The sequence below is a fragment of the Pectinophora gossypiella genome, chromosome 13 (genome assembly GCF_024362695.1).
Source record: "Pectinophora gossypiella chromosome 13, ilPecGoss1.1, whole genome shotgun sequence".
In the NCBI taxonomy this organism is placed as follows: domain Eukaryota; kingdom Metazoa; phylum Arthropoda; class Insecta; order Lepidoptera; family Gelechiidae; genus Pectinophora; species Pectinophora gossypiella.
Genome location: NC_065416.1, coordinates 14151233 through 14162981, shown reverse-complemented (window position 1 = coordinate 14162981; position 11749 = coordinate 14151233). Strand labels below are relative to the sequence as shown.

Here is an 11749-nt window from a genome sequence, read left to right as displayed (position 1 = left end):
TTGTAAGCTAACATTAAGCAGGTTGTTCTTTAGTTATTCAATAAAAAGTTTTGACTTTTGTTTTTTTTTCTACTTTTGTTTGACGTTTTGAGATTGTAAGACGATCATGGACACAATTTATCCAAAAATAGAGTAGATTCCTACTAGTCAAATCAGTTACTTTTTACTAAATGTAATAGTAAAAAGTAGTAAGTAAATGTAATAGTAAGTAGTTAATGTCATTTGTGGCAAATCTACATTAAGTCACATTAAAAAAACACGAAATTACTAATGATATTGGATGAAAAGCACCCCGATACCGAGCCCGCCGGCGTGGTCGACGATTTCCCTCAATCAGCGCTTATCGCTATCAACCCACTAGGGTCGAATAATTCTTTCAAATATTTTTCCTCTCAGACGACTCCCTGAGCCGAGGTTCGCGCCCAACTAGGCACCCTCAGGCCTGTCAGGTGAGAGCCATCAGCGCTCCCCATTTGTCCGTCCAAATAGTTAATGCCATCTGCGGCAAATCTACAATAAGTCACAAAAAAACTAAAATTATATTGAGTAAAACGGGCGAATAACTCGCTGCAATTTATCGATAATTCCAGAAGTTTATCGACTTACTGTCGATTTAACTCTATGTGAACTATTATTGCAAGCGTTTTTAACCATTCATCAATTTTAGGTTCGCGTTTTTGACGTAATAGTTACGAGTTTATGGCTATCAGGGATGAGTTATTGTTCATGTTCCTCATTGCTGAGAAGTTGCTTGCTGAAATGATTACTTACTTACTTCATTTTTTTTAAAGAACGTCCAGGCAAAAAAAGAACGAAGATTGAAGAAAATATCTAATGAATAACTAATATTAGACCTTGACGGTGAGCAGTATCGCCATATATAACGGTCGAGCCAACTGGATTAGTGAAAACTGCACTTATGATGAATTTATGATACATTGGTGTAAGTCCGGTACCGGGCCGGGGTTCGAGTCAGAGCTCCCAGTTTGTGATGCAAGCCTTTAGGACTCTGTCGCACTAACATATTTGACATTTAGTGAGACTTACAGTTTAATTTGTCAAAATAGTTAATGTGACATGGTACCAAAGTGTATACATATTAATGCTCGTGACCGTACCACAGGACCACTGTGACGTCCCCTACCACATTCATCGTCTCCCTAGCATTACCCAGTTTCTCACCGGCTCCGCTTACCTAACCTGAAGATTTGACAGGTCCGGTCTTTTACAGAAGCGACTGCCTGTCTGGCCTTCTAACTTTTTTTTTGACGTGACTTATTGTAGATTTGCCGCAGATGGCATTACCTGCTTGGACGGACAAGTGGGGAGCGATGAAGGCTTTCACCCGGTTACCTTCTAATCCGCGACAGAAAAACCAGCCCAATACAGGTTAAGTCACGTCCAATAAGCACATTACTAATGTCAGACCCCGGACACTTCATACAAACAACCTCGTTTTACACAGACGCTACACATTGACGTTATCGTACACGCGCATCGGTATTATGTAACGTCTGACGCCATTGATTCAAATCTAAACTATGTTCGAGGGGTGGGGTTGGTGGGGAGGTAAACCTAGCTCAGACGCTGGTGGGGAGCGGAAAGTTGCCGTTCTATTCGTAGTATTATACCTTATTTTATGCATATGTTTAAATTTTTTTTGAGGAGCTCGGTGGCGCAGCGGTTAACGCGCTCGGTCTGCGATTGTTGAAGTAAAGCAACTTTCGCAGAGGCCGGTCATAGGATGGGTGACCACAAAAAAAAAGTTTTCATCTCGAGCTCCTCCGTGCTTCGGAAGGCACGTTAAGCCGTTGGTCCCGGCTGCATTAGCAGTCGTTAATAACCATCAATCCGCACTGGGCCTGCGTGATGGTTTAAGGCCCGATCTCCCTATCCATCCATAGGGAAGGCCCGTGCCCCAGCGGTGGGGACGTTAATGGGCTGATGATGATGATGATGTTTAAAATACAACATAAGTACATACATACGTAACATGACTATGGAATTCCATTTGCTTCGATGCTGACACACTGCTCTTGCTTCCTTCCACATTTATCAGTCGTTTCATACAAGCACGCCCGTTCAGAGTAGATCGTACATAACATAATATAAACAGCCTACATACTTCCCACTGCTGGGCACAGGCCTCCCCTTAATCAACCGGAGGGGATATGGAGCATACTCCACCACGCTGCTCCACTGCGGGTTGGTGGAGGTGTTTTACGGCTAATAGCCGGGACCATCGGTTTAACGTGCCTTCCGAAGCACGGAGGAGCTCGAGATGACACGCACGCTTCGGAGGGCACGTTAAGCCGTTGGTCCCGGCTATTAGCCGTAAAAACACCTCCACTAACCTGCAGTGGAGCAGCGTGATGGAGTAGGGAGAGTGGGTACGGTTGAAACTAAGGACGGTTGAAACAACTCAAATATTTCGCAAACTATACGCCGCGGGGGGAAGAGTGCAAGGGGTGCAATAAGCGGCAACGTCGCACGAACCCGAATCACAGTGTTGCGCCGCATTCCGCGCACTGTGGTTGAGTGTAGGGCGTCGTATTGTTATTCGACTACTAAAAGTAAGTATTTTTGTTGCGATATTAACTTTATTACTTTAATTTATATTTAACTGAGAGTATTGAGTGTGTTATTATGTTTTAAAATAAAGCTTGTAGAATACAATACGGTAAACAGTTTTAATGTATAATAATTCTCACTATTCTTATAAACCGTTTTTTTCAAAATGGAGCGGTTGGGGACGGTTGACACATTCTTTATGGGTACGGTTGAAACAATATTTTTATTAAATTTTCTTGTTTTTTAGATGCCAAGAGTACGTGTGAGAAAAACTTCAAGAGGGCAGATCGACATATCGAGCTATGAAGACGCTTACAAGAGTGTAAAAGCTGGTCTCTCATTGCGAAAGGCGGCGGAAAGGTATGGAGTACATTATTGTAGCCTCCTTAGATACAAACGAAAGCGAGATGCATCTGGCGAGGGAGAAAATCCAGATATGGGATATAAAGCACATAACCGTGTTTTTACCAATGAGCAAGAGCAAGAGCTTTCAAAATACTTGATTCGATGTGCGGATATATATTTTGGCCTATCTAAAAAGGAGGTGAGAAAATTATCATATGAACTTACCGTTAAGTATAATTTATCACGACCACGTACTTGGGATGACAACGAAATGGCAGGGGAAGAATGGTTTCGGATGTTTATGTCAAGAAACCCTCAACTGTCTATTCGCGCAGCGCAAGCTACCAGCCTCTCAAGGGCCACCAGCTTCAATAAGAACAACGTAGATACCTTCTACGACAATTTAAGCAACGTCATGGATCGGTACAAGTTTGAGCCGCAAGATATTTATAATGCCGATGAGACAGGCATAACCACAGTACAAAAGCCTGACAGAGTGTTGGCTAGACGTGGTGCTCGTCAAGTGGGTTCTGTGACTTCGGCCGAAAGAGGTACTTTGGTATCAGTAGCCTTTGCGGCAAATGCAATCGGAAATGCACTTCCTCCATTTTTTGTCTTCCCGCGAGTGCGTTTTCAAGACTATTTCATAAGAGATGGGCCTATAAGCTCTGCTGGAACTGCTAACCCTTCTGGCTGGATGCAGGATCAATCATTTCTGTGCTTCTTGGAACATTTCAAAAAACATACAAATGCCGCTCCCTCACATAAAGTGTTGCTCGTGCTTGATAACCACGCGTCCCACGTTCATATTAACGCACTGGATTTCTGCAAGGATAATGGCATTGTATTATTATCTTTTCCTCCCCATTGCTCTCATAGACTCCAGCCGCTTGATCGATCTGTATTCGGCCCTTTCAAGAAAGCTATAAATTCGGCCAGCGATGCATGGATGCGAAGCCATCCAGCAAAGACAATGACAATTTATGATATTCCAGGGATTGTTGCGCTTGCTATGCCCCTTGCTTTTACTCCATCAAATATTCAAGCCGGCTTCCGCAAAACAGGAATCTCTCCATATAATCGGGATCTGTTTACAGAGCTCGACTTTGCTCCTGCATTTGTCACGGATAGGCCAAACCCCGAAAATACAGCTGAGGCTATTACGGATAGATCAAACCACGAAAAAATAACTGAGGATGTTACGGATAGACCAAATCTTGAAATATTAACAGAGGCAGAGGTTCATATGGAAAGACCGAGCCCTGACAACACACCTGACGCAGAGATTGTTACCTTGCCAAATATGCCACGAGGAGATGAAACGCCACCACTATCGCCTTCTATATTAATTGATGAACCGTCACTAGAGACTGTGGAACAGCAACAAGATATCAGCAATTCACAAATTCTGAGAACTGAAGGGCAACCGAATATTGAAGATCCTGAAACCTCGAATACACCACCCAGACACCCACATCAGACTTCTGCAAATCCCTCAACAAGTGCTCAGCCAGAAACATCTAGTGACCCTATTGTTTTTTCACCGGAAGCAATACGACCATTACCAAAAGGTCTCCCAAGGAAAGGGAATAGAGGAAAAAGAACCAGAAAGTCTACAATATATACTGATACACCAGAAAAAGAAGAGATAAGAAAAGAACATGAAGCAAGGCTAAAGAGAACCAAAGCTAAGCTAGTTAAGAAACGTTTGGATGGAGTAAAAATGAAAAGAAATACCACAAAAGGAAAGAAAAATACTACAAAAGGGAAAAGAAATAAGACACAGCAGGAATCATTATCATCTGAAGAGGAAGAGTGCTACTGTATCGTTTGTTTGTCACCGTATTCAGCGAGCAGATCTGGAGAAAAGTGGGTACAATGTACCACTTGTAAACTATGGGCTCACGAGGAGTGCACAGAAGGAGGTATTACCTATGTCTGCCATAATTGTGACTCCGATTAGAATGAGTAGGTGATAGTAGAAATTGTTTTTTTTTAATGTGTTTAGTTTTTAATAATGTCTTTAGTTTTTGTTTATTTGTTTTGTTAAATGACTCTGAGTCATCAAAGTTAAAGAAAAAAGTTTTAGTTGATTTTTGATGTTTTAATTTTGTTTTGTTTGTTTTCGTTAACATTATAAGTAAATAAAGAAGTACATAGTTTAGTTCATTAAATATTAATTACGTATTAAAGACTGATTAGGTTGTGAAACAGTGCTATAAAGCATATTAAAATATTATAATTTCTATTATTTGCATGTGTTTCATTTGACCCCACCCACTGTTTCAACCGCCACCGATATGGGGACGATTGAAACAAATTATCTTTTTTTTTAAATTGACTGTAAGTACTACTAAAAATATCACACCGGGTAATAAAATAGCACTGCCCATTTGTAGATCGAAAGACACTCTTTTATTTAAGCCAAATTCGTCATTGCTCGGCTTATAAATGGCAATACTACGGACGATATAAGCAAAATTGTTTCAACCGTACCCAGTCTCCCCTATGCCCCATACCCCCTCCGGTTGATTGAGGGGAGGCGTGTGCCCAGCAGTGGGACGTATATAGGCTGTTTATGTATATGATTATAATAATATTTGCCAAAAGCAATTTCTGGTTGAACGCTGTAATAAGGTTGCTGATTCATCCTGGGCATTGGCCGTCACGCATGCGTACCACGGATGGTAGGTACCATCCACCGTTATCACCATACCTACCACACTATGACCGATGACTACCATAGCTCATCCACATTCCGCTAGTTGGAACAAGCATGACTTCAGCGACTCTACTTTTTTCTTTTCATACATACATAAACTCACGCCCGTAATCCCTAATGGGGTGGGCAGAGTCACAAGTAATCAAAAACAACTTGCAGCCACTGTTGATACGAAGTCCAAAGATGGATATGATGAACCTTATGGTGATAAGGGATCAGCCTATCGCCCATAACATTAGTCCATCATGTTAGAGGACACAATCCCTCTGTCGGTTTTTACGACATGCCCGGGAAGGGAAGCAGCTGAACGTGTTCTATGGTTTTTATTTGCTCCCAAAACAGCATAGAAGATTTTTTTCTTTTCCTTATTCTTCTTCTATCGTGTGGGTTGAGAGGTGAATTATCAACTCTTCAACCCTGGTGTCAGGGTTACTATTGAGCCGTCAAAGGCCCCTTACATGACTCACATAACGACTACGTACTTACATCAGTAAGTAGTAACTGGGACCAACGGCTTAGCGTGCCTTCCGAAGCACGGATCGTTTCCTTATTAATATTGAGTTTTTTTGTTTATGTTTCATTTTTTCGGACATAAAAAATCAGTCGTGGCTGGTTTCGGAGAAAGCGTGACTTACATTGTCGTGTCACGGGTTTGAATCCCGGTTCGGGCACTAAACCACTGAATTCCATCCTTAGGTACTTTACTTTTTGGCTCGCCCCCTGTTACATGGGACTTAAACATAGCTGGCGACGAGTGGGTGTGTATATGAATGCTACTACTAGTTTTTTTCTGTTTTTCGAATTGACCAGACCGGGAATCGTACTCAAGATCACCCCGATACCGACCCCGCCGGCGTGGTCGACGATTTCCCTCATTCAGCGCTTATCGCTATCGACCCACTAGGGTCGATTAATTCTTTCAAATACTTTTCCTCTCAGACGACGCCCTGAGCCGAGGTTCGCGCCCAACTGGGCACCCTCAGGCCTGTTGTCTTAAACGTTGTACCGGGTGAGAGCCTTCAGCGCTCCCCATTTGTCCGGCCAAGTAGTTAATGCCATCTGCGGCAAATCTACAATAAGTCACGTCAAAAAAAAAAAAAAAAAAAAAAAAAAAAAAAAAAAAAAAAAAAAAAAAAAAAAAAAAAAAAAAAAAAGTACTCAAGATCTCATATTTAACAATTATGGTGTCTAATCTATTTTTTCTTCGGATGGCATTCACCGCTAGACCGGACAAATGGGAAGCGCATAGAGCTCTCACCTGGTAAATCTAGACATATTACATCACTTTTACTGTCATACAAAAGTCATCAACGCATTATTTTTTTCGCTGTTGCCGTGAGGTTTCGGTACTCTAGATACTTAGTTCATCTTGCAATGGATGTACCTCTGACTATCCCGATTGGGACATAGTCTTGAGCTAACATTGACCTTCAACAAGTTTATCCATGATAATTACGTTGAATATATTATTCTGGATTCTGATTTCTTATGTTATGTTTTTTCATCATCATCAATTTAAGAGCCACGCTCTTGTCGGTGCAGCATTTTCCATGCTACTTTTTTAGGGAAAAATAGGGCAAGAGGAAAACCCTCTTGCCTTCCGCCCCGTAGTATGTTTTTTATGTTAGATAAAATACCTACTTACTTAATTTATTAAACAAAACTAAAATGTATTCAGAAAATAAAATAAATAAGTAAGTGTAAAATTCATCACCTTTTAAATTCGAAACAAAAATTAATAATTTCCGTGTGGACCAGCTGAAGTTTTTCACGTTTCGCGAATTAGCGAAGAGGCGTGGTAATGGCGAAATAAATGATACTATATTGGCGGAAACTGTTTGTTATTTCACAACCCGCCGTAAATCATACTGTAATAAGATGTTTTGAACAACATACATTAAACTATAGCATATATTTGATAGATGACACATTTACGTACATATTTACAGAGAAAAAAAAACAATGTACTTATATGCTAACAGTGCCTCTATTTAATCTCCACCTTAATCTCCCTCGGCGATCATTGCATTTCGAAATACAATTTAAATGTTGTAGTTGCCTGGAAGAGATTGCTACTTAGCAATAAGGCCGCCTATGGTACTCATTCTGTTTCTCTTTTGTTTTGTATTTTTTTCCTGTCTGTGCAATAAAGTATTTGTTATGTTATGTTATATTCACCAGTGAATAGATTAGATTAGAAAAAATTCCACTTGTTATCAACTCAGAATCATGGTCTGAATCACTGAATCATCCCTCTAAGTTTTCGTTACGATGTCACTAACACCCTGTAAGTATATAAAAAAATAAAATAAAAAAAATAGAACAAAGCTTAAAGGGATAAGGCCGCCATTTGCCGTTTACTTAGTTAAGAGTCTTATTGTAATTATTTCTTTTTATTTTGATGCAATAAAGTGTATTTGTATTGTATTGTATTGTAACAAAAAGTCCCAAAAATGATTACCATCTGAATACACTAATACAATGATTTTTTTTAGTATTCACTTTAGGTTGGAAATGGGGCCACAAATTGACCATAGTGTCACGCAGGCACTACACCATGACCCCCTTGGATCCTGTCTGTCATGCACTCACGCGCACCAAGGACTGCACATCGTTAAACAATCGAGGACTGTATGGGGGACATGCAGTTGAATTTTCATAAAAATACATAAAATAACCAAATCAAATCAAATCGGAATCATTTATTCAACGTAATTATCATGTATAAACTTGTTGAAGGTCAATGTAACATTTTTGAATTTACGTCATTTCGCAAGGGGTTATGGCTGAGGAGAAGAAATGACAAGAAACTGCAACAGCAACACATCTTTTAAAAACCAATGAGGGTATACATTACAAGTTATTTAATAACTAGAGGAACACATTCAATACCAGACATTTTTATCATTTAGGTAGTCATTAATCTTGCAATAAGCTTTTTTACATAAAGTAAGCTTCACATGAGCTTTAAATTTATTTTCTGACAAATTTAAAATTATATCTAGTATTTTATTGTAAAAACGTGAAGCCGTAAACGTGTAACCTCACGACTGTATCCCTAACAGGGCGGGCAAAGCCTCGGGTAATTCTTAATCTGCTTGCATTTTTATCATAGTTAATATATGCTGTTCTTTTGTTCTATAAGAGCAAGAAATTATTGTACCAATTTCGCGAGCATTAAGTTTACATTTGCTTCTTTCTTTACCTTTTCTTTTTTATTTGACTTATTGTAGATTTGCCACTACTGAGAATTATTGAGGACAGAAGAGGCAAGATGATTGGACACCTAATAAGACACGACGAATTCATTAAAAACATCATAGAAGGAAAGCTAGAAGGAAAGAGAGGAAGGGGAAGACCAAGAAGAGCTTACATGGAACAGATTAAAGAAAAGGTTAACGTCGTGTCTTATAGGGAAGTCAAGGAATTGGCCTTTGATAGACTGGAATGGAAAATGCTACACCGACAAGAGCGTGGCTCTTAAATTGATGATGATGAGATTTGCCACAGATGGCATTAACAACTTGGCCGAACAAATGGGGCGCGCTGAAGGCTCCCGGTACAACATTAAGACAACAGGCCTGTGGGTGCCCGGTTGGGCGCGAACCTCGGCTCAGGGCGTCGTCTGAGGAATAATATTTGAAAGAATTGATCGACCCTAGTGGGTCGATAGCGATAAGCGCTGATTGAGAAAAATCGTCGACCACGACGGCAGGGTCGGTATCGGGGTCCTTCTTTCATTACCACATGTTTGGAGTAGTAAAGTAGAGCAACTTCAGGTATAGTGACGTCAGCGGGGGTGCTCCCCGAGAGAGGTGAAAATATTTAAATTCTCCCGTACGTCGTACACTAAAAAAAATAAAAAAATACACTAAAATAAAAAAATAAAATTGTTACTTTTTAAATTGCTTTTCGACCTTTGCTTCTTTTATTATTCAAATTATGACTCGTCACCAAAGACCGCATAGTTAAATTAGGTACCGGGTGATGAACGCGCGTCGCCTATGGTTCGTTGGTTATCAAAGCAAGCTGTGACGAGCTGGGTCGCGGTTCGATGCCCGCCGGTTTTTGACTGGTACCTGTGCGGTATGGGACATTTTGTTTGTTTCCATTACACACATAATTTGTACTCGATTTTTGTTTTTGAGAAAAGTTGTAGATTTTTTGTGATTCTTGGTTAGGTTGGATTACCTTGAGGTTGCGATGGATGGCGAATGGGCACCAATGTATTTTATTTTATTTCGTGTATTTAATTTCATTTTTATTAATAATATTAATTTTATTTGATTTTAAATGTAATTTAATTTTAATTTATCTAATCTAATCTGATGTACTTATAATTATGGATATTAATCTGAAATAAATAATTTGAATTGAATTGAATTGAATTTTAGAATGACAATAAGGGACTTTCCAGGCTAAGTTCTCCAAAAAAATATACATGGCGTTATGCAGTTTAAGTGTGATAATTACCTACTTTCTCATTACTCGGGTACTTACATAAATTATTCCAAAATACAATGTAATGGCAGAAGCATACAAAAATAATTGTTGCTTGATATTTGGATCATATTATGTACTTATAGAATTATGTTGTTACCTATATTGCTTCCCTTTATTTTGATCAGAATAATAATGGGTGGAATATGTAATTGTGAGTGAAAAAAGGGTCATCATTTGTATCCAAAAACAAGGATGAAAGATGCATAACGGCCGCCGTGATTCAGTGGTTGAGCGTTGGGCTCACAATCCGGAGGTCCTGGGTTCCACTCCCGGTGGGGACATAAAACAAAAATTACTTTGTAGTCCCTAGTTTGGTTAGGACATTACAGGCTGATCACCTTGATTGTCCGAAAGTAAGACGATCCGTGCTTCGGAAGGCACGATAAGCCGTTGGTCCCGGTTACTACTTACTGATGCAAGTACGTAGTCGTTACATGAGCCATGTCAGGGGCCTTTGGCGGCTCAATAGTAACCCTGACACCAGGGTTGATGAGGTTGGTAATCCACCTCACAACTCATACGAGAGAAGACGATTACACCCGGCAATCGCATTCAATGGTTGTAATTTAAAATTATGTTTTAGAAAAAGAAAGACAAATCTACAATACGTCACGTCAAAAAAAATGTTTGTGTGTGTTTAGCCCGTCAATATCCGTGCTACAAAGTAAACGTATCGCGGCCAGAAACAATGGCACTTCCTCTTCCTAGTGGCTCGACAAGCCGCCAGCCTCTTCCAAATTATGTTTTTTTTTGTTGAGAGCTTAATTAACGAGAACTTTGCAAGTTCAGGGAGCTATGGCGGAGATAATTTGGATATCAGCAGGTCTAGCACGCTATGTAAGCGATTTACTGATCCTAACCCTTTCACGAGCAGAGACCATGGGTCATTGATGGTTCATAACAGATAGTATGACACCTTGGAATCAGAACGTCATTAGACGTTCTGTCCTTGAAAGTGTTAATCAAATCAACTATACTTTATTGCACAGAACTAAATCTCAAAAAATACATAAATAAAATAATAAATAATAATATATATAATAATAATCTTAATCTGAAACAGGCCGCCATTCACAGAACAATCATACTCACAAGAGTTTTAGGCATAGTGTTCCCTTATTGTTGGTTTATAGAGAGGGACTCCGATCTACCTTTTCCCTAAGGGTCTCGGGGCGGGAGAAAGGAGAAAAACCCGACCCAGGTCGAGTAAAAAAATAAAATAATAATAATCTTACTTTACTTACTTACTTAGACTAGAACATTTGGTTTTATGAAAAGCAGCCCAATACAGGTGAGGTCACATACCTCCGAACCGCATTTATTGGTAGTGTGGGTTTCCTCACGATGTTTTTCGTTACCGCTGAGCACGCGATGCTTATTTATGATCCAAATATGGATAGTCTGGCGTCCAACTGCGACCATAAAAAAAATACAAAATAAAAAAATACTATTTTCTACGTGCGTAACTGCAAGCGCATTATCCATAAAATTAATTCCACAGTATCCTATCCATGAAACTTGATTAAACTAACAAAAAAACAGATTTCTTATTCAATTTGGCTGTGAAGAATCGAATGGTACGTTGAAGAAAAACATCCTGCCTACAAA

General features: G+C 39.7%; 1 protein-coding gene across 1 annotated transcript; it reads left to right on the top strand.

Moving 5' to 3' along the window:
* The first annotated feature begins 2487 nt into the window (after positions 1-2487).
* Positions 2488-4879, top strand: LOC126372031 (jerky protein homolog-like). The gene is made up of 2 exons (XM_050017533.1): positions 2488-2573; positions 2819-4879. Exon 2 carries the CDS (start codon positions 2819-2821, stop codon positions 4877-4879), a length of 2061 nt encoding a protein of 686 aa, XP_049873490.1. The 5' UTR covers positions 2488-2573.
* The last annotated feature ends 6870 nt before the right edge of the window (positions 4880-11749 follow it).

What these genes read in the sequence shown, in the direction of transcription:
- LOC126372031 (XM_050017533.1), top strand. Translation starts at nt 2,819, where the DNA reads ATGCCAAGAGTACGTGTGAGAAAAACTTCAAGAGGGCAGATCGACATA.